The sequence below is a fragment of the Oncorhynchus mykiss genome, chromosome 18, assembly GCF_013265735.2.
Source record: "Oncorhynchus mykiss isolate Arlee chromosome 18, USDA_OmykA_1.1, whole genome shotgun sequence".
NCBI lineage: Eukaryota > Metazoa > Chordata > Actinopteri > Salmoniformes > Salmonidae > Oncorhynchus > Oncorhynchus mykiss.
In genome coordinates, this window is record NC_048582.1 from 54761707 (window position 1) to 54784135 (window position 22429).

Here is a 22429-nt window from a genome sequence, read left to right on the forward strand (position 1 = left end):
TGGGTCAGTGAGACAACAGCCACTGTGACAAGAGTATTCATTATTAATATCAAACTGCGATGAAACAATAACTGTGTCATACTGTCTCCCTCTGGACTTCAGTTCATACAAAACCCCCTATCGCAACAGCTAGTTCAGATCACTGTAGCCGCTACCACCAGGGATGTTTCATTTCAAATGATGAAACATGGGACCAACTTACTTTACATGTTGCGGTGATATTTTTGTTCAGTGTGTGTATGTATGTATGTGTGTGTATATATATATATATATATATATATACCTCTATCTTTTCTTCATACTTTATATCTGGTTTCAGTCATTTAAGTTTACACGGAAAACGTTTTTGTTATATTAAATTGTGGCGGCAACGATTTAGCAGCTGGCCGCTGCTCAATGGATATAGGGGGAAACACTGACAGTACATGTGGTCTTAGTAGCCTGGTCATACTGTCAGTTCAACTGAATATTTATCTTGGTAATTGTTCTCTCTTATTGCTGTAGGTGATATGGAGATACAGCAGCTACTGAGGTCATGGCGAATCTGCCCTCCACTATTTTCACATCCACGGCTGAACCCTTCTTAAGAACAGTTTGAACAGAATAAGAGAACAACAGTTTAGTAACACTGCGCAGGGAGAGAAAGAGACACCGTGGGAGAGAGAAAGACAAAAATAAAACATGAGCTTGCAAAAAAGATCAACACTTAGTCCAACTAAATATGCCCTTTCTGACCAAAAAAAGAGAATAAAGGGTTTGTTTTTTAAGAAAGAATCCTGAGATACTATTATGCAGTACGTATTTCCCTATTTCTACTACTAAGATGGTGATGAAAATGACTCGTCGATCCAAAGCTTCAAGCTCCATTATGTGACGTAAATGGAGCTTTCCTGGATTGAACTGAATCACCAGCTGTTCACTTTAATACCACTAGTCATCACCACCCTGTAGTGAACTGCTCAGTATACCAGCCGCTCTAAACTTCCACTCCAGGCCACACACACAAGTTCACATGCAAACGCACAGACACATGCGAGCGCACATACCATGTACCATGCTCTGAAATGCTGGAAACTAACAGTGTTCACTATTTAAATTAGTAACCATGCTGTGGAGAAAGAAAGGAAGAGAGAATGAAAGAAAGAGAAGAGAGAATGAAAGAAAGAAAAGAAAGAGAATGAAAGAAAGAAAAGAGAATGATAGAGAGAAAGGAGAGAAATAAAAGGGAGAGCAAGTAAACAAGAGAACAGGTAGGTACAGTAGGTGATGAGACTAGGGGATATGATCAATTTGAGGAGGCTCTGGTCTCAGTGAGCTGGCTGTTCAGCTTCCTGCTGCTCAGATTAGGGATCATCCATGTGAACCCAATCACCTGCTGTTACCGCGCCTCAGGCTTCTACCCAGTCAGCTGTACAGGAAGAGCAGCAGCACATCTGGCTCCAGTCAGGAGAAATGACTTGCTGCTGGCATTAAATTATTAATGTGCCAATGCCACACATACGAAACAGCTATGATAATCACCTTGCATGTGACTTACTGTGGGGAGATAATGTATTTAAAATGACAGAGAAAGAGTACTTCCCTGCATGAAGAAGACTTATGAGTGAGGTGTTTTTGAGAAGGCAGTGAGTGAAGGGTTCCAGAAGCTTAAAAGTCAACATTAGCACATTGGGTGAGTTTAGTATGTGAGAGGGACCAGTGTGAAGAGTGAAACAACACAAAGAAGGCAATGAGTAACCTAATAAACATGTGGTAAGGCTGTCCCCGACCCAAAACAAAATCTTTGTCTACAGAGATCCCGTCTGTTCTTTCGAACAATTGATTTTAAAAGTTGTAGTTTTCCATATATAAAACAAACCCTATCTGTTTTAATAAAATCAACTATATGCACTGAACTTGTCTGATGCTTTAAGCGCACTGTTTGATGAAATAATTAAGATACACACATTAATCTAGAGGGAGTCTGACCGAAATGTATTTGATTGTGCCAGGCCGGGCTCAGACTTGCTGCCCTGTGTACAAATAAATGACAGCAAGTGCCTGTGTGACTAGCACCCATTGTCTCGCACTCCTCACTGCTGCCGCGACCACCAAAGAACATCAACAGTGTTTATCGTGCTGTCTGTGTTGCTGAAGCTGTGACATAATTACAGCCATTTCTGACTGGAAAGTTTGGTTACCGAAATCCTTCATTTGTTTAGGAAAAACATGACCTATTCCCTCAACTCTTGCTCTCTTTATGTGACACATGTATGCATCGAATGCAAGTGACCAATGGGGCCTGACCTATAGCCTATCACATTCACATCAATAAATTGATTATAACAAACTCTGAATACCATAACATGTGACAGCAAAATGGATGAGAACATGAAAAAGAAACTCGAAATGGACAAATGTTTCCTGGTTGCTCAGGCGGGAAAGGGGAAGGCAGATGTGCGGAAAATTTTGACTTAGTTGTGGAAACTACTAGATACCAAGAAAAAGAAGGACAGTAAGGTGCAAGCGCTGCGTGCATATTATGTTTGACAAACAGGTGCTGTTAGATTACAGTGTGATGTTTCTGATAATTTGGGATAGTGAAAACAACACTAAATACATTTTCAGTGTAATGAACACAAGGGAAGACAGAGAGCTGGTTTCAAGCGCAGGGTGCAGCAGGTGTTTATTGCAAAGGACCACAGGAAGAGGCATGTAGCTGAGTCCAGGGACAGGCAGAAGGTCATACACAGGAGGAGGCATGTAGCTGGGTCCAGGGACAGTCAGAAGGTCATACACAGGAGGAGGCAGGTAGCTGGGTCCAGGGACAGGCAGGAGGTCATACACAGGAGAAGGCATGTAGCTGGGTCCAGTGACAGGCAGAAGGTCATACACAGGAAGAGGCATGTAGCTGGGTCCAGGGACAGGCAGAAGGTCATACACAGGAGGAGGCATGTAGCTGGGTCCAGGGGCAGGCATAAGGTCATACACAGGAGGAGGCATGTAGTTGGGTCCAGCGGCAGGCAGAAGGTCATACACAGGGGGTCCAAAAGGGCAACAGTACAGGCAGGGAAAAGGCTAGTAACGTAGTTCCGGAAGATGAAGCAATAGGTAGATAACAGGAAATCCGATAGGCTAAAGTACAAGCAAGGAATAGGCAAAAGGCGTCGTTATTGAGGCAGGCAAAAACAATCTCATACGCGGGAGGAGTAAATCACGGGAAAAACAGACCTCTGAAAGACGTGTGTCACAAAACAAACAATACCTCACAGTGATGGGGTGCAAAGAACTGAACTAAATAGTGTGTGGTAATGACATACATGTTTGTGAACAGGTGATTAGAATTCAGGTGATTGGGATCTGGAGAGTGAACTGTGTTCAGGGGATCTAGGTGTTTGAGGGTGTGAGTTCGAAGCAGATGTTACAATCAGTAATACCAGAGAGACTGTTCGAACAAAAAAAGTGTAAAGCCGGGCCTCCCAGGTGGCGCAGTGGTTAAGGGCGCTGTACTGCAGCGCCAGCTGTGCCATCAGAGTCCTGGGTTCGCGCCCAGGCTCTCTCGTAACCGGCCGCGACCGGGAGGTCCGTGGGGTGACGCACAATTGGCCTAGCGTCGCCCGGGTTAGGGAGGGCTTGGTCGGTAGGGGTGTCCTTGTCTCATCGCGCACCAGCGACTCCTGTGGCGGGCTGGGCGCAGTGTACGCTAGCCAAGGTGGCCAGGTGCACGGTGTTTCCTCCGGCGCATTGGTGCGGCTGGCTTCCGGGTTGGATGTGCGCTGTGTTAAAGAAGCAGCGGCTTGGTTCGTTGTGTATCGGAGGATGCATGACTTTCAACCTTCGTCTCTCCTGAGCCCGTACGGGAGTTGTAGCGATGAGACAAGATAGTAGCTACTACACAATTGGATACTACGAAATTGGGGAGAAAAAGGGGTAAAATTCAAAAAAAAAAAATAAACAAAAAAAAAAAGTGTAAAGCCTTTATTACAGCATAGCAAAGATTAAAAATATTGGTGAAACTGCTTTATCCGACATGTTGTGGTTGCATGAGGCTTGAAGCTCATGGAATCAGTAGCTTTTATACAAACACTCAAACAGGCAACAGAAGCAGAACCTGTCTTATTTCTGTAGATACAGTACCAGTCAAAAGTTTGGACAAACCTACTCATTCAAGGGTTTTTCTTTATTTGTACTATTTTCTACATTATGAAATAACACATATGGAATCATGTAGTAACCAAAAATGAGTTAAACAAAAATATTTTGCATATTTTATATTCTTCTAATCAGCCACCCTTTGCCTTGATGACAGCTTTGCATACTCTTGGCATTCTCTCAATCAGCTTCACCTGGAATGCTTTTGAAACAGTCTTGAAGGAGTTCCCACATATGCTGAGCACTTGTTGGCCGCTTTTCCTTCACTCTGCGGTCCAACTCATCCCAAACCATCTCAACTGGGTTGAGGTTGGGTGATTGTGGTGGTCAGGTCATCTGATGCAACACTCCATCACTCTCCTTGGTCAAATAGCCCTTACACAGCCTGGAGGAGTATTGGGTCATTGTCCTGTTGAAAAACAAATGATAGTTCCACTAAGCGCAAACCAGATGGGATGTCGTATCGCCGCAGAATGGACATGGACATTTGTGGAGTGGTTGAAAAATGAGTTTTAATGACTCCAAACTTAAGTGTATGTAAACTTCCGACTTCAACTGTATATAAACCGGAAAGGTTGCTCGACAACTGTGTGCTTATCGGGCTCCATCCATCCTCTTATCCAGCTAACTTCAATTCCTACTTAAGCATGTAGCTAACATTAGCTATTTAGCTAAAGTAAAAGCATGGCAGGCTGCAAATATCAATCTATTTTCAAAGATTAAGGATTAAATAGTCATGATCATTTTAAGGACAACAAAAAACGACTAACATTTGAACATTGCAGGAGACTCTTTGCTCGTCTTCTGTGCCATCTTCAATAAATGTTATGTTTGTTTCAGAGAACATTCAAATCTCAAAGCCCTCCTTTTATTCTGTTTGTATGTATTGTGGGTGTGAAATTCCCGAAAGTTTACAATTCATCCATACTGCATGAGAAGCCCGACATAAGTAGTATGACATCTGGGCATTTAAATCATACAGAATTTTCAAAATGTTACATACTGTAAAACGTACGTTTTTGACATACACAAACGGCCTTCTATTTAGGATGCTAGTATGGGTATTAAGACACGGCCAGGGTTATCCAAATCTGTGTGTGTGTCTCTATAAACAGTATTTTTACATTTTTTATTTAACCTTTTTTTTTAACTAGGCAAGTCAGTTAAGAACAAATTCTTATTTACAATGACGGCCTACCCTGGCCAAACTCGGATGACGCTGGGCCAATTGTGCTCCGCCCTATGGGACTCCCGATCATGGCCAGTTAGGATGCAGCCTGGATCCTGTAATCCTCTAGGTTGGTTGTGTTGTTTAGTTAGTTTGACCTCTGACCTCCTTAACCTGGTTCTGTTTTCGCTTTCTCTCTCTCTCTCACATGTGATGTTTGCTTGTGATCCATGTTCAACTGCACAGATTTTGGTTGCTGATGGCCTAACACACACCCTGTGGCATTCCCACACCTAAATAACTACATTCCGTTTACTCTTCCCTTAGATGTGAAATTCCACAAAAAAAAATTCAGAGCTGGCCGCCCGGCCAAACTGAGCAATCAGGGTAGAAGGGCCTTGGACAGGCATCTGAAATGAATCAATTGAATAATGTTATTAAATTGATTCTCAGCTGACTCCTGTTAGTTACCATCCATCCTGCCCTATTGTATAACTCTTCACTCACAGTCTAGGCCACAGGCATTCACTCAATATTGGTAAAAGTTTGGCTTGTCATACCAAATGACATAGTGGTCTCTGCGTTAGATCAGAATATCCACATGACATGATGTAACTAACCACTTCGAAGAGAAATCAGTATGCTGTGTCATTTGAAGCTGTGCATGGGTGAACTCTCTGCAGCAATACTATACATGAAGGTTACCTATATAAGGACTTCTCAATACATTCATATCCCATACATACCACATACATAAGCAGCACGCAATTATTACACATACCCCCTAACACTGATTGTTTTGACCTTCTGTTGGTGCGCTATTGATATGACATGATGTGTGTGCTGAATTACCACTGTCACATGACATGGTGTGTGTGCTGAATTACCACCGTCACATGACATGGTGTGTGTGCTGAATTACCACCGTCACATGACATGGTGTGTGTGCTGAATTACCACTGTCACATGACATGATGCGTGTGCTGAATTACCACTGTCACATGACATGGTGCGTGTGCTGAATTACCACTGTCACATGACATGGTGTGTGTGCTGAATTACCACTGTCACATGACATGGTGTGTGTGCTGAATTACCACTGCCACATGACATGATGCATGTGCTGAATACCACTGTCACATGACATGGTGTGTGTGCTGAATTACCACTGTCACATGACATGATGTGTGTGCTGAATTACCACTGTCACATGACATGGTGTGTGTGCTGAATCAATTCAAAGGGCTTTATTGACATGGGAAACATATGTTTACATCGCCAAAGCAAGTGAAATTGGTAATAAACAAAGTGAAATACAAAAGGAACAGTAAACATTACAATCACAAAAGTTTCAAAGGAACAGAGACATTTCAAATGTCATTATGGCTATCTACAGTGTTTTAACGACGTGCGAAGTTAAAGTACAAAAGGGAAAATAAATAAACATAAATATGGGTTTATTTAAAATGTTTGTTCTTCAATGGTTGCCCTTTTTATGTGGCAACAGGTCACAAACATTGCTGCTGTAATGGCACACTGTGGTATTTCACCTAATACATGTGGAAGTTGATCAAAATTGGATTAGTTTTCAAATTCTTTGTGGGTCTGTGTAATCTGAGGAAAATATGTCTCTAATAAGGTCAAACATTTGGCAGGAGGTTAGGAAGTGCAGCTCAGTTTCATTAGTTTCCACCTAATTTTGTGCACATAGCCTGTCTTCACTTGAGAGCCAGGTCTGCCTACGGTGACCTCTCTCAATAGCAAGGCTATATTCACAGTCTGTACATAGTCAAGAGCTTTCCTTAATTTTGGGTTTTGGGTCAGAGTCAGAGACTTTGGTCAGTCACAGTGGGCAGGTTTTCTGCCACTGTGTACTCTCTGTTTAGGGATAAATAACATTTCCGTTTGCTCTGTTTTTTGGTCAATTATTCATTTTTGTTTTCTCGTGATTTGCTTGGGTCTAATTGTGAATCACTACTATTCACATAACATGGTGTGTATGCCACATTACATGGTGTGTGCTGAATCACCACAGTCACTCTCTGTTTCCTTGTTTTGTATGTGTTTGTGTGTGATCGTAAGTATTGGGGTAGGGGGTTGGCTTTTTCCTAATTACTCATGTTGAAAATGACAGTTTGTTGTTTCGCTGGGGCAGTTTAGGGATTGAACTATGACAGCTGACCCATATTGTCTCTGTTTTTATTGTCTCTGGTAGATACCAGTCAGTTGTGTTATAGTAGGTCTGTCACTTTATTTACTACTTCAGCCTGTATGCCCTGCCATAAAGGTCTTTACACCTACATATGCTGTATGCCCTGCCATAAAGGTCTTTGAACCACATATGCTGTATGCCCTGCCATAAAGGTCTTTGAGCCTACATATGCTGTATGCCCTGCCATAAAGGTCTTTACACCTACATATGCTGTATGCCCTGCCATAAAGGTCTTTGAGCCTCATATGCTGTATGCCCTGCCATAAAGGTCTTTGAACCTACATATGCTGTATGCCCTGCCATAAAGGTCTTTGAACCTACATATGCTGTATGCCCTGCCATAAAGTTCTTTACACCTACATATGCTGTATGCCCTGCCATAAAGGTCTTTGAGCCTCATATGCTGTATGCCCTGCCATAAAGGTCTTTGAACCTACATATGCTGTATGCCCTGCCATAAAGGTCTTTGAACCACATATGCTGTATGCCCTGCCATAAAGGTCTTTGAGCCTACATATGCTGTATGCCCTGTCATAAAGGTCTTTGAACCTACATATGCTGTATGCCCTGCCATAAAGGTCTTTGAACCTACATATGCTGGAGGAAATGTACTTTTGGTGGAATAACATGAACTTATTTGGGCGTTATGCTTTTAAACACTGGTACTGTGTTGGCCCTCTGGGGAAAAAGTAAAGGCTAATAAAATGTTAGTCTGAAAGCAGTCATCATTATCTGAACACAAATACAGACCGTAAACTTTCTTTCATGCTCATAATTTTAGCTAGAGGGTTTCAGACGGTCAATACACTAAAATGGGAAGTAAGCTGAAAGTAATGACACTAACCTTTTTTATGGACCCATTTAAAAGCAGTGTTTCATTTGTAACAGCTCAGCATGTTATTGAAATTTCACAGGGCTTTCTTCCCTCCCTCCCTTCCTCCACCACTTAGAAACTGTATTAGGCACTCTAATGCGTTCTAAAGGAAGTAAATAATTGTCTCTTCAGCACCTAGCAGTACACACACACACACATTCTGTTTTTCTATCCTCATGGGGACCTAAAACTAATTTCCATTTAAAATCCTATTTCCCTAAACCTTACCCTTACCATAGCCTTGATCTGTAACCCTAAACATAACCACCAACCCCTTACCCTAACCCTAATTGTTACTCTAAACCTAAAATGCACTTAAAATGCTTTACCTCGCTGAGCTGCTGTAAAGTAAACCGCCATTGTGCCTTTTCACTGTGAGAGCCTTGGATTTACATGCTCTCCCATCCTCTGTCTGTCCCTGTGTCGGATACTTTCTGATGTTGTGGTGATAAAAATAGCAGCCAGCTATTAATAGAACACTTCTGAAACGTTCAGGTACTGGATGTACATGGTTCCATTTCTCAAAGGTTTTATTTAGAGACTGCCAAGTGGTGTATGCTGAAGAGGTGTTTGTGTGCATGTTTGTGTCCTTCCAAATATTTGCATACTACCGGCAAATAAATACTTTTTTAGGACATTGGATAGGATGGGAGTTTGGGCCCCATTTATTGGTCAACCTGTCAATAGGACACAGGAAGCCAGCGAATTAAAACACTTTTTCCCGTCCATATAATAATCCCTGAAACGTCCTGACTAGCCATTTCCTACAGGGCTGTTCCATGGGAGAGACTTTGGTCACCACCCGTCTGTATGTGGTTCATATCCACTGTGAGCTAATGCACCCTGGTTGGCTGGGTGACCATGGAAGATGGCTGAGGTCATAGTGGCTTGCTTACTGGCTGGGGTGAGCCTGGTAATGGACATTACTTAGGGTCAAAACAGAGCTTCAGTGTCCCTGATTGGCCTCGTTGGCAGTCAGGAGGATTGTAGTCCTACCTAATGGGTTGTGGAAGGGAGACAAAGGGAGGAAGAGGGGCTGCTTTAATGACTGTGTGTGTGCGTTTTGTGCGAGGCCGAGTGAAGAGGACTCATTTGTTCAGGAGAGAGCTGTGTTTAGACTTCAAACGAAAGAGGACTGTGTGAACGAGTGAGTCTGTTTTTGTCTGTTAGAACCTGTGGTTCTCAGGCCTGGGCCCACGGGTGCTGTTGGACGATTACCCTGGCCTGTGGTTCTCAGCCCTGGGCCCACGGGTGCTGTTGGACGATTACCCTGGCCTGTGGTTCTCAGCCCTGGGCCCACGGGTGCTGTTGGACGATTACCCTGGCCTGTGGTTCTCAGCCCTGGGCCCACGGGTGCTTTTGGACGGTTACCCTGACCTGTGGTTCTCAGCCCTGGGCCCACGGGTGCTGTTGGACGATTACCCTGGCCTGTGTTTCTCAGCCCTGGGCCCACCTGGTCCTGCTGGAGGATCTCCCACCCTGTTCCAGCACCCTCACCCCTAACCCTCTATGCTCAGGTCTCCTAACACACACACACACACACACACACCTCCATAACCCATCCACCTCGATCTGGAGGGTTGATTAATCAAACACAGACCTTGCTGGAAGATAATTACCAATTTTCCCAGCAACCTCCGTTCCCTCTTCCCTCTCCTCGCTCACGCCCCTCAGTGTTGCCCTCCTTGACTCATTGCATCAGCCTATTGCTGCACCTCCTCCCGTTGCATGGTCCTCTTGGGATTTATGCCAGGCTGTTGGTTAGCATACTGATCAGGCTTGTGCCGCCTGAGAGGCCCCTGTCCCCCCTTGACGTCCCCCCTGTACCCCATTGACGTCCCCCTCCTCATGGAGAATGCAGGGTTGCGTGACTGCGAAGCCTTCAATAGCCTGACTGACTGACTGGCAGCCTCATTGAACCGGGACACCCTGCCTCTGTCCCAGAATGCATCAGGATTCAGGAAGCGCGGTGTTGTGTTGTATGAAAGGCTCTCTATTGGAGGGAAGATCGGACAGAGGGGTGACATTGGGCTGTGAGAGAGAGAGGGGGTTGACTCACTGGTTGAGCTAATGGATTTTTATCTTCCTGCTGTGAGGGGATGTTTTTTGATTAGTCTACATTTCGACTGACCTGAAACTCATAGTTTGTTGTGTATAGCCGTGGCCAAAAGTTTTGAGAATGACACAAATATTAATTCCCACGAAGTTTGCTTCTTCAGTGTCTTAAATATTTTTGTCAGATGTTACTATGGAATACTGAAGTATAATTACAAGCATTTCATAAGTGTCAAAGGCTTTTATTGACAATTGCATGAAGTTGATGCAAAGAGTCAATATTTGCAGTGTTGACCCTCCTTTTTCAAGACCTCTGCAATCAGCCCTGGCATGCTGTCAATTAACTTCTGCGCCACATTCTGACTGATGGCAGCCCATTCTTGCATAATCGATGCTTGGAGTTTGTCAGCCCACTCCCTTGGCTGAGAAGCAACCCCACACATGGATGTGTGATGAAAGGGCTTCACAAGCAAGGATATTGCTGCCAGTAAGGTTGCACCTAAATCAACCATTTATCGGATCATCAAGAACTTCAAAGAGAGCGGTTCAATTGTTGCGAAGAAGTCTTCAGGGCACCCAAGAAAGTCCAGCAAGCGCCAGGACCGTCTCCTAAAGTTGATTGAGCTGCGGGGCACCACCAGTACAGCGCTTGCTCAGGAATGGCAGCAGGCAGGTGTGAGTGCATCTGCACGCACAGTGAGGCAAAGACTTTTGGAGGATGGCCTGGTGTCAGGAAGGGCAGCAAAGAAGCCACTTCTCTCCAGGAAAAACATCAGGGACAGACTGATATTCTGCAAAAGGTACAGGGATTGGACTGCTGAGGACTGGGGTTAAAGTCGTTTTCTCTGATGATTCCCTTTCGGATTGTTTGGGGCATCCGGAAAAAAGCTTGTCCGGAGAGGACAAGGTGAGCGCTACCATCAGTCCTGTGTCATGTCAACAGTAAAGCATCCTGAGACCCTTAGTGTGTGGGGTTGCTTCTCAGCCAAGGGAGTGGGCTCACTCAGAATTTTGCCTAAGAACACAGCCATGAATAAAGAATGGTACCAACACCTCCTCTGAGAGCAACTTCTCCCAACCATCCAGGAACAGTTTGGTGATGAACAATGCCTTTTCCAGCATGATGGAGCACCTTGCCATAAGGCAAAAGTGATAACTAAGTGGCCCAAGGGAACAAAACATCAATATTTTGGGTCCATGGCCAGGAAACTCCCCAGACCTTAATCCCATTGAGAACGTGTGGTCAATCCTCAAGAGGCGGGTGGACAAACAAAACCCCACAAATTCTGACAAACTCCAAGCATTGATTATGCAAAAATGGGCTGCCATCAGTCAGGATGTGGCCCAGAAGTTAATTGACAGCATGCCAGGGCGGATTGCAGAGGTCTTGAAAAAGAAGGGTCAACACTGCAAATATTGACTCTGCATCAACTTCATGTAATTATCAATAAAAGCCTTTGACACTTATGAAATGCTTGTAATTATATTTCAGTATTCTATCGTAACATCTGACAAAAAATATCTAAAGACACTGAGGCAGCAGACTGCGAAAATTAATATTTGTGTCATTCTCAAAACTTTTGGCCACGACTGTAGTTTGTTTTTGAGGCAAGTAGTGATGTTTACTGGATGTGAAAGACGTGCCTTGACATGAATGTGGATGGATGACTGGCATACCGTTCATTCCAGATTCTCTCTCCCAGGTTGATGTTAAAACTGAACTGAAAACATGCTAGTTGATTTAGTCAGTGGGTGGTGGTGTATTTCTCTCTAGTTTCTCTCTCCACATTAGTTTTAAACCTGTAGATGGAAAATAGAGAATAGAGCCTCTGTAGAATAGATTAGTTAATGTATTCAGGATGTTATGACCGAGTTATAGAAGTGTTTGGCTTGATAAGATACTTCTGACAGTTCTGCCCTCCAGTTCTCAATGTTGGCAGTCCCTAGAGTACCCTAACATGCTTACCACGCTGTATATTCCCGCCTCTTGAGTTGGCCGGAGGCTCTGTTGTCTCATTCTTGACTTTGCCATTTGGCAAGATGTGGAGTTGGATGGAAGTGGTATCAAAGGAAGTGATTCCAATGTCGAGAAGATCCAACAAATTGAAGCTGAAACCAATCTTTTCATTTTTGTTCCGGCCTGAGTCTCCGCCAATCTCAGCAGGAATTTCTAGACTTTTCAAGTGTGTTCAAAAGCATGACTTCTACAAGGCTTTTGAAAAGCTCAGTCAGAACTCTAAACATGATGAAGGTTTTGTCAATTCTCCCAGCCTCCTCTGAGCTGTTGTCTCTCTAAGAGCAAGGCTTTCAGAAAGCAGAGTGAGCCACAGTGAAGGGCACGCTATTTACCATCAAGCCAGCAAATTATGTGATGATGCGTTTTTTGCCATTTTCCACTGTTTTGTGGAAATGGAGGACTAAAGGGAAATGTAAAGATTCACTCCATAATCTCTAGCTCCAGCTCCTATCGATTCTCACTTTAGACCCTCATTTGTACCTTCAAATAGATAAACTGTGTTTTTCCTTGTTTCAACATCTTCTCCTTGGGTTGTCTACAGTGGGTTAGTCTCTGGTCAAACAGTTTGTGTTCTTGTAAGACATCAAATTATCTAAAAAAAAAAGTGCCATCGATACCAACCAGATAGAATTATAAGATCACAATAGTTTCTTTGAATATTTGAGTGGTCATACCCAGCCTCTTTTGCAGATAGACCTAATTGACCTGTGTACCAGTGTTCTAGTCTGATGCACATCAGTGCCTGTGTTCACAAAGCGTCTCAGTGTAGGAATGCTGATCTAGGATACGTTTTTCCTTTTTGATCATAATGAATATGATTATATAGACAAGGGGGACCTGATCCTAGATCAGCATTCTTTTTTAATAGGACCCAGCTTCACAGTGAGTGAGTGGTGTTGAAGTGGGCTCTATAAATAGCTGAGGCCATATCAGACCTGTCCTATTGTCCCTCCACAGCAAAACAACATCTAGTCTTTCCCCGGGCCCGTGCACGGCATGGTGCAGGGCCTTTGTGTGGCCCTATCCCTCGGCCCTGGGCTTTGTCACTGTCACGTCTCTCTGTGCTGAGAACCAGGCACGGTGTCATGTTGCTGGGGCCTGCAGGTTGAAGGCTCCCCTATACGCTTCCATTGACTGGAGGGAGTCACGAGTGGCAAGGTGCCGCAACTCACCCAGGGAAAGCCTACCCTAGTGACGGTTAGGTTTACAACCTTTTACTGTAAAAATCACTTGACATTATTCTCATATCTCATAATATGAGTTTAGCTGGTAGCCTATACTATGTAGGACAATAATATCATGATATGTAAAGTATCTATTTTTCTCCCCATCACTAATTGTCTGTGTGCTATGTGTGTCCACTCTTCTCTCCTGTGTTTCTGTTTCTAGGAAGCTCATTTTAATGTCTCTATCAAATGGTCTTCTCGACTGTTACAAGTCTCTGACAGCTCAGGTTAGCTAAATATAGAAATAGCCTAGATATTTTTTTAAGGAATCAAGAGTACATCAGCAGTATTGTCTAGTAGAATCCCAGCCTATCCCTGGTTCCTACAATGTGCGAGCAAGGAAGAACGACACTGAAAATACACTGAGTGTACAAAACATTAAGAACACCTGCTCTTTCCATGACAGACTGACCAGGTGAATCCAGGTGAAAGCTACTCAATATTAGGAAGCTGTTCTTAATGTTTGGTATACTCGGTGTAAGTAGCCACTCTTGGAGGAGTCGGGAGCACAATGAAAATATACTTCTTACCGATCAAGGACATATTATATAGTACAATACTGATGTCGATTAAGGCAGCCCCCCCGCACCTTTCTGATTCAGAGGGGCTGTGTTAAATGCGGAAGACACATTTCAGTTGAATGCATTCAGTTGCACAACTGACTAGGTATCCACCTTTCCCTTTCCAATTTTCTCAACACACTACACAGGGTTGAGTGATTTACCATCTGCAGTGTAGTAAATAGATGATGACTTCAAGCTTAGATGCAGACTAACAACATTCAGAGCCGGTATCGACAAGTCTTCTGTCTCTCATCCCGTCACTGTAGAGTTGCAACATACTAAGCTTATTACAGTTTCCTGCATACTGTGTAGCCCATACAGGTCTCCCTCTCTTATCCTGTCACTGTAGAGTTTAATATCATACTATTTCCTAATAGCTCTCTCTCTCTGTCATCCCAGTTTACCCGTGTTGCTCATGTATATCTATCTGCTATAGTTTCCTGTAGCTCACTACTGTAGCTCATATAACTCAATCTCGCTCTCTTTTCCTCCCTGCCTGTCTCCAGGAGTGTCGTCCCGCGTCCCAGAGATCATGGCGGCTGGAACCCACTCCCCCGGGGGACCCAATGGGATCATCCGGAGCCAGTCCTTCGCCGGCTTCAGCACGCTACAGGAAAGACGCTCGCGGTAAGGGAATAGAGAGGTGGAAGTTAGCCTGAAGGCTTTCTAGGCACAGATCTAGGATTAATATTAATTAATTCATATTAATATTAATGAATTAATATTAATATTCCAGCCCTAGCTGTTAGTGGGATAAATGCAAGACTGACCGTAGATCATTGCCTAAGCACAACTTCATCCTACTCTAAAGCAGTGTTTCCTACTTTTTTGCTTACTGTACCACCAACAGAATTTTGCTCTGCCCGGAGTACCCCTGAAGTACCCTCTCATGTGCATTTTACCAGTAAGCCTATGGTCTCAAGAGTCTTCTCAAGTACCCCCTGTGGATAGACTTTAACTCTGAGACCTCAGTGTTCTTCAGTGAAGCAGTGAAGTAGCGTAGCCTAGTGGTTAGATCGTTGGACTAGTAACCGAAAGGTTGCAAGTTCAAACCCCCGAGCTGACAAGGTACAAATCTGTTGTTCTGCCCCTGAAAAAGGCAGTTAACCTACTGTTCCTAGGTCGTCATTAAAAATAAGAATTTGTTCTTAACTGACTTACCCTCCTCTGACTGGGAATGTAGTAAAGATGTAGTTGAATGAGCGTTAAGCGACTGACAATTTGTTCTTAACGGACTTACCCTCCTCTGACTGGGAATGTAGTAATTGCTATACATTAATCAGTTGAATGAGCGTTAAGCGACTGACAGACGACTGTCACGTGTGGTTATCTCCTTCTGATAATGTCTGCCTATTAAAGCACTGCTGCTAGGCTGAACGTAGCATAAAGCTAGCTAGCGTGACACCATGGCAACTCATTCTGCACGCTGGCCTAGATTTGTGGCAGCTCTGAGTTCCAGGCAGGTAGCAGTACGTGGCATGTTCTGACTTGTCGAGCAAGAAGTGAAATCTGCTGTCACTGTGTCCCCATAATTCTGCTCTATACAAGGAAGTGGATATTTGTCAGTGTAGTGATGCGAGTCTATAATATCTACACTATATACACTAGTTAATTAAAACCAGAAGACCACTTTCCATCACTCTAGGGTTGGAAATATTGTAAAGAGCATTTCTAATGTGCATGTCACACATCGCCACCAGAGCAGTTAGTGCACTCCAGCACTGGGACTGCTTCGGCTAGCCCCTGACCCCAGTACAGTTCATATCCCTCCGCCTATTATACTGGGCCGGGGGTTGCCTTGAACTAGCCCCTGACCCCAGTACAGTTCATATCCCTCCGCCTATTATACTGGGTTGGGGTTGCCTTGAACTAGCCCCTGACCCCAGTACAGTTCATATCCCTCCGCCTATTATACTGGGCCGGGGTTGCCTTGAACTAGCCCCTGACCCCAGTACAGTTCATATCCCTCTGCCTACTATACTAGGGTGGGTTGCCTTGAACTAGCCCCTGACCCCAGTACAGTTTATATCCCTCCGCCTACTATACTGGGGCAGGGTTACCTTGGGGACTGTCACTAGGTGATGAAATTGTCTCTGGTGTGTGAGGTGTGTGTGTTCTGAGCTGTTTAATGAAGAAGAAACTACAGTACATAACTCTTATGTATTGTGGACTGAGGAGTCACAATTGCTGTCTTGACCTCAGAAAGACCACCTTTGTGACCATTTCTGTTGAGGACCCAAAGAAAACCTTGAAATTCTGTGTGTGTCCAGGTGTAACTCCTTCATGGGGAACTCTGCGGTGCAGAAGAAGCCCACATCCAAGCCCAAGAAGCCCCACCTGTCAGGGCACAAGGCCAGCAGTGGCTCCAGAGAGCCCCAGCCCAAGAGGGTGGAGGAGGTGTACGGGGCCCTCAAACAAGGCCTGGAGTGAGTACAGACATGCACACACACAGACATATGATAACCTGGTGATATGTGAGAGCTTTATTGTAAGCTGTGACCTTTTTCTCCCCCCTCTATCCCTCCCTACAACTTTCTTCTTCCCCTCTCTCCACTCCTCTCTTCTTCCTACCTCTCCCCCTCCTTCCACCCCTCTCCTTCCCTCTTCTCCCTTTCCCCCTCTTTCTCCATCCCACCTTCCCTCTCCTCTTCCCTCTCTCTCCCGTCCTCTCTCTCCCTCAGTGAGTATCTGGAGGTATACCAGACTGAGCTTGATAAACTCACCTCTCTGATGAAGGACATGAAGAGGAACTCCAGACTGGTGAGACAGGATGTGAGCTCATCATCATCACCACTACCACTGACTGTAGTGTAGGCTCAGTCCTAAATCAACACCAAGACCCTACACCCTATACCCTTGTTGTAGTGTAGTGCTTCTCAACCCAGTTCTCAGGGACCAACCTGTCATTTCACTTATTGGCTCTATCCCAACACTAGCACACCTGATTGAACTAGTCTACTAATCATCAAGCCCTTGACTATTTGAATCAAGTGTGTTAAAGTGTTGGGGTTAGATCAAATATGTGAAACGGCTGATGGTCCCAGTGGACTGGGTTGAGTAACACTGCTAATGCAGCTAGCTACACGGCTCCTCATTCTAATTGGCCTGATAATCAATTTGTTAATGATGTTATTTCTTCCCCATGACATCTCACATGTGCTAATGAGCGCTTAAGCTCCCTTTCATCTAGTTCTGTAGCTAGTAGCTACGACGCTAGTCAGACAGCAAACACATCTAGTTCTGCAGCTAGTAGCTACGACGCTAGTCAGACAGCAACCACATCTAGTTCTGTAGCTAGTAGCTACGACGCTAGTCAGACAGCAACCACATCTAGTTCTGCAGCTAGTAGCTACGACGCTAGTCAGACAGCAAACACATCTAGTTCTGTAGCTAGTAGCTACGACGCTAGTCAGACAGCAAACACATCTAGTTCTGTAGCTAGTAGCTACGACGCTAGTCAGACAGCAAACACATATAGTTCTGTAGCTAGTAGCTACGACGCTAGTCAGACAGCAACCACATCTAGTTCTGTAGCTAGTAGCTACGACGCTAGTCAGACAGCAAACACATCTAGTTCTGTAGCTAGTAGCTACAACGCTAGTCAGACAGCAAACACATATAGTTCTGTAGCTAGTAGCTACGACGCTAGTCAGACAGCAAACACATATAGTTCTGTAGCTAGTAGCTACGACGCTAGTCAGACAGCAAACACATCTAGTTCTGTAGCTAGTAGCTACGACGCTAGTCAGACAGCAACCACATCTAGTTCTGTAGCTAGTAGCTACGACGCTAGTCAGACAGCAACCACATCTAGTTCTGTAGCTAGTAGCTACGACGCTAGTCAGACAGCAAACACATCTAGTTCTGTAGCTAGTAGCTACAACGCTAGTCAGACAGCAACCACATCTAGTTCTGTAGCTAGTAGCTACGACGCTAGTCAGACAGCAAACACATCTAGTTCTGTAGCTAGTAGCTACGACGCTAGTCAGACAGCAAACACATCTAGTTCTGTAGCTAGTAGCTACGACGCTAGTCAGACAGCAAACACATTGCTGCTCCTCTAACCAAAGACAGCTTCTCTCAATGGGAGGAAGTGTTTTTCAAATTATTCATTCCTTTTGTTGTCAGACAACTGCAGTCTGCTTTGCATTAATGGCATAGTTGTGAGCTGCTCCTCCATATGCTGTGCAGCAGTAACACTATCTACTGTGTATGTTTTCCCCCAGGGAGTTCTGTACGATCTTGACAAGGTGAGTGAGTTGTGTGGAAGGCACCAGGCCTAACCAGTCTGCCTAAGTGAGGATGGATCTTTGATGTGTGTCTGTGTGTGTGAATCATGTTTCTGCCAGGAAAAGAGAGAGGGGGATTAGATTACCATAAATGAGTCTGCTCTCGGCTGAAAGTGTGACATGTTTGATCATCTAACATGTTAGCCTCTGTTTTAACTGCTGTCACAGCTTAAAGGCGTGGATGCACCATTTTACTGACACTATCTTCTCTTGTCAACAGCACAATGTAACTCTAGCTTGTTCTATTTCTGTCTGCAGCAAATCAAAACCATCGAGAGGTATATGAGGCGGTTGGAGTTTCATATGAGCAAGGTAGGTATTTACATAATAGCAGAGCATATTGTGTTACTGTACTGCTTTGGATAGATTCTGCTGTAGCCCAATCTGTGGGGCTTCAAACTGGGTCTGTGCTTCTGAAAACCCGGAGCAAAAATGAAGAGAACATGAAGTGCTTTAGAGAGGGTTTAAACTCTGCTCTCTCCCTCTCCCCTCCACTCCTTCTCCTCGTCTCTCTTTGCCCCTTGTGCCACCCCCACACGCCAACACACACTGGTGTCGTTAACAACGTAACACCTCAACCAGCCTTCCCACGCACTAGCAACAGCAGTTTTTGAGTGTTGCTATGGATCCTTCAATCATAGCTGAGCCATACACTTTTCTCTACGCAGAAGCATACAAACATCCACAACATCACCCCTGTCCAGACCCACCTGCTCACTTCCCCGTCTCCAGCGCCCGCATCACTCTCCGCCACATGACCTAAAACGGCACCATTTTCATTCTGTCCGTTGCTTAGACATTTACATAATAAAGCTTTGACCTTTCCATTGTGTTAACAATGGAGGATTGGTTGATTTGACCGTTTTTAAGTATACATTCTTTCAAGATGATTGACGATAAAATGATCATCCAGCCCATCGGGTATCTCACTGCACCCCCATATGCCATGTCTTGAAATATGCAGACAGACGGAATAAAAGTAAATTGACACTGTAATACTTCTGACACCAACTTACTAACTCTGCCCGTAGCTTTTGGACTTTGGAGCATTCCCAGAAAGCATGGATTATTGAGTCATTGTTAGTTTTATACTTAAAACATGCTTGAGTAATAAATTCAATACATTAGTTTATACTGGATTATGCTTACATTTTCGTTAATTGTAATTTCGTTAGTTATGTTCCAATGTTCCCTCCATCTTGTGCCTCTTTTTATCTCTCAATACACTCTGAGTCAGATTGTCTGTGTTGTGTGACTCTGGCTTGACCCCTTGACCTCTGACGTCTCAAATGTATTTGCTGAGAGCCATGGCCTTGAACACACACACACACACACACACACATATGTCCTGTTAATATTAATCGACTTGACACCTCAAAGTCCCCCTGGTTATACTCCCTTCTGCGGTTGCCAGATTGGGTGGCATTCTACCCTGCCATGTCCCTGTTGTTGACAGATTGGGTGGCATCCCTGCCATGTCTCCTCTAAGGTTCCTCTCCGGTAGCCCTGCTGTGTATGTGTCAAAGCTGCAGTGGAATATAGCAGAATGAATACTAGTCAATAACAACACACAAACCAAAACCAGCACCTGTGCCGAAGATAACCATAGAAACATGGAGATGTTGGATTTGAGGCTTCTGAAGAGCCAATCATTGTGACATAAAACATTTGAACATATTCACACAGACCCCACTACACATGCGCCAACAAGTTTTTGAACTTTGTGTATTTCCAACCTTTCAAAAAAAACTACAGTATCTCTTCTTTCATTACTTAAGTTGATGAAATGTTCCTTTGGCCTTTCAACAGATGTGTGCTGCCTGTGTGATGCATTAGTGTTGTGCTCTATCATTACCTGACCACCAGGGTCAGCGCGCTCTCCAATGTTGTTTTTTTGCCATCATTGTAGCCTGCCACACTTATTAAACATAAGAATGAGTGTGAGTTTTTGTCACAACCCGGCTTGTGGAAAGTGACAAAGAGCTCTTATAGGACCAGGGCACAAATAATAATAATACATATTTTTGCTCATTACTTAGCCATCTTACATATAAAACCATATTCGTTCATCAAAAGTTGTGAATAACTCAAATCAACGTTTATTTGTCACGTGCGCTGAATACAACAGGTGTAGTAGACCTTACAGTGAAATGCTTACTTCCATGCTCTAAACAATAGTGCAAAAAAGGTATTAGGTGAACAATAGGTAAGTAAAGAAATAAAACAACAGTAAAAAGACAGGCTATATACAGTAGTGAGGCTATAAAAGTAGCGAGGCTACATACAGACACCGGTTAGTCAGGCTGATAGAGGTAGTATGTACATGTAGATATGGTTAAAGTGACTATGCATATATATATATGATGAACAGAGAGTAGCAGTAGCGTAAAAAGAGGGGTTGGGGGAGGGGGGGCACACAATACAAATAGTCCAGGTAGCCATTTGATTACCTGTTCAGGAGTCTTATGGATTGGGGGTAAAAACTGTTGAGAAGCCTTTTTGTGCTAGACTTGGCACTCCGGTACCGCTTGCCATGCGGTAGTAGAGAGAACAGTCTATGACTGGGGTGGCTGGGGTCTTTGACAATTTTTTGGGCCTTCCTCTGACACCGCCTAGTGTAGAGGTCCTGGATGGCAGGCAGCTTAGCCCTAGTGATGTACTGGGCCGTATTTACTACCCTCTGTAGTGCCTTGCGGTCAGAGGCCGAACAATTGCCGTACCAGGCAGTGATGCTCTCAATGTTGCAGCCGTAGAACCTTTTGAGGATCTCAGGACCCATGCCAAATCTTTTTAGTTTCCTGAGGGGGAATAGGCTTTGTCGTGCCCTCTTCACGACTGTCTTGGTTTGTTTGGACCATTCTAGTTTGTTGTTGATGTGGACACTGAGGAACTTGAAGCTCTCAACCTGCTCCACTACAGCCCCGTCGATGAGAATGGGGGTGTGCTCGGTCCTCCTTTTCCTGTAGTCCACAATAATCACCTTAGTCTTGGTTACGTTGAGAGAAAGGTTGTTATTCTGGCACCACCCGGCCAGGTCTCTGACTTCCTCCTTGTAGGCTGTCTCGTCGGTGATCAGGCTGCAAACTTAACCACTGCAAACTACCACTGCAAACTTAATGATGATGTTGGAGTCATGCCTGGCCATACAGCCGTGGGTGAACAGGGAGTACAGGAGGGGACTGAGCACGCACCCCTGGGGAGCTCCAGTGTTGCGGATCAGTGTGGCAGATGTGTTGCTACCTACCCTCACTACCTGGGGGCGGCCCGTCTGGAAGTCCAGGATCCAGTTGCAGAGGGAGGTGTTTTGTCCCAGGATCCTTAGCTTAGTGATGAGCTTTGAGGGTACTATGGTGTTGAACGCTGAGCTGTAGTCAATGAATAGCATTCTCACATGTGTGTGTCCCTTTTGTCCAGGTGGGAAAGGGCAGTGTGGAGTGCAATAGAGATTGCATCATCTGTGGATCTGTTTGGGCGGTATTCAAATTGGAATGGGTCTAGGGTTTCTGGGATAATGGTGTTGATGTGAGCCATTACCAAAATGTCAAAGCACTTCATGGCTATGGACGTGAGTGCTATGGGTCTTTAGTTATTTAGGCAGGTTGCCTTTGTGTTCTTGGGCACATTAACTATGGTGGTCTGCTTGAAACATGTTGGTTAATGAGAAGGGTGTGCTTGAAAGGATGCACATAGCTCTGCAATGTTGGGTTGTATTGGAGAGAGTCTCTGTCTTTTTCCACACAGAGTCTGTGCCTGTATTTAGTTTTCATGCTAGTGAGGGCCGAGAATCCACTCTCACATAGCTACGTTTCGCTACATATGGACCGTTAGTGGAATTCCTGCGAGAGATTAACAGATTGGATGTTAATTAATTGACTAGGCTACCTGTATTTGACA

The 22429-nt window shown here is 44.4% G+C and overlaps 1 protein-coding gene across 6 annotated transcripts in view; it reads left to right on the plus strand.

The window, feature by feature from the left end:
- LOC110496551 (rho family-interacting cell polarization regulator 2) overlaps positions 1 to 22429 on the plus strand; it is a 79107-nt gene that overhangs the window by 23454 nt on the left and 33224 nt on the right. For 4 of the 6 annotated variants that reach the window (XM_036953294.1, XM_036953298.1, XM_036953296.1 and 1 more), the window contains exons 2-6: positions 14753 to 14873; positions 16517 to 16672; positions 16928 to 17018; positions 18473 to 18496; positions 18794 to 18847. In XM_036953294.1, coding sequence (XP_036809189.1) covers positions 14753 to 14873; positions 16517 to 16672; positions 16928 to 17018; positions 18473 to 18496; positions 18794 to 18847 — 446 coding nt within the window. The remainder of the gene's footprint in view (positions 1 to 14752; positions 14874 to 16516; positions 16673 to 16927; positions 17019 to 18472; positions 18497 to 18793; positions 18848 to 22429) is intronic. The other 2 variants (XM_036953295.1, XM_036953299.1) reach the window with 1 other exon arrangement.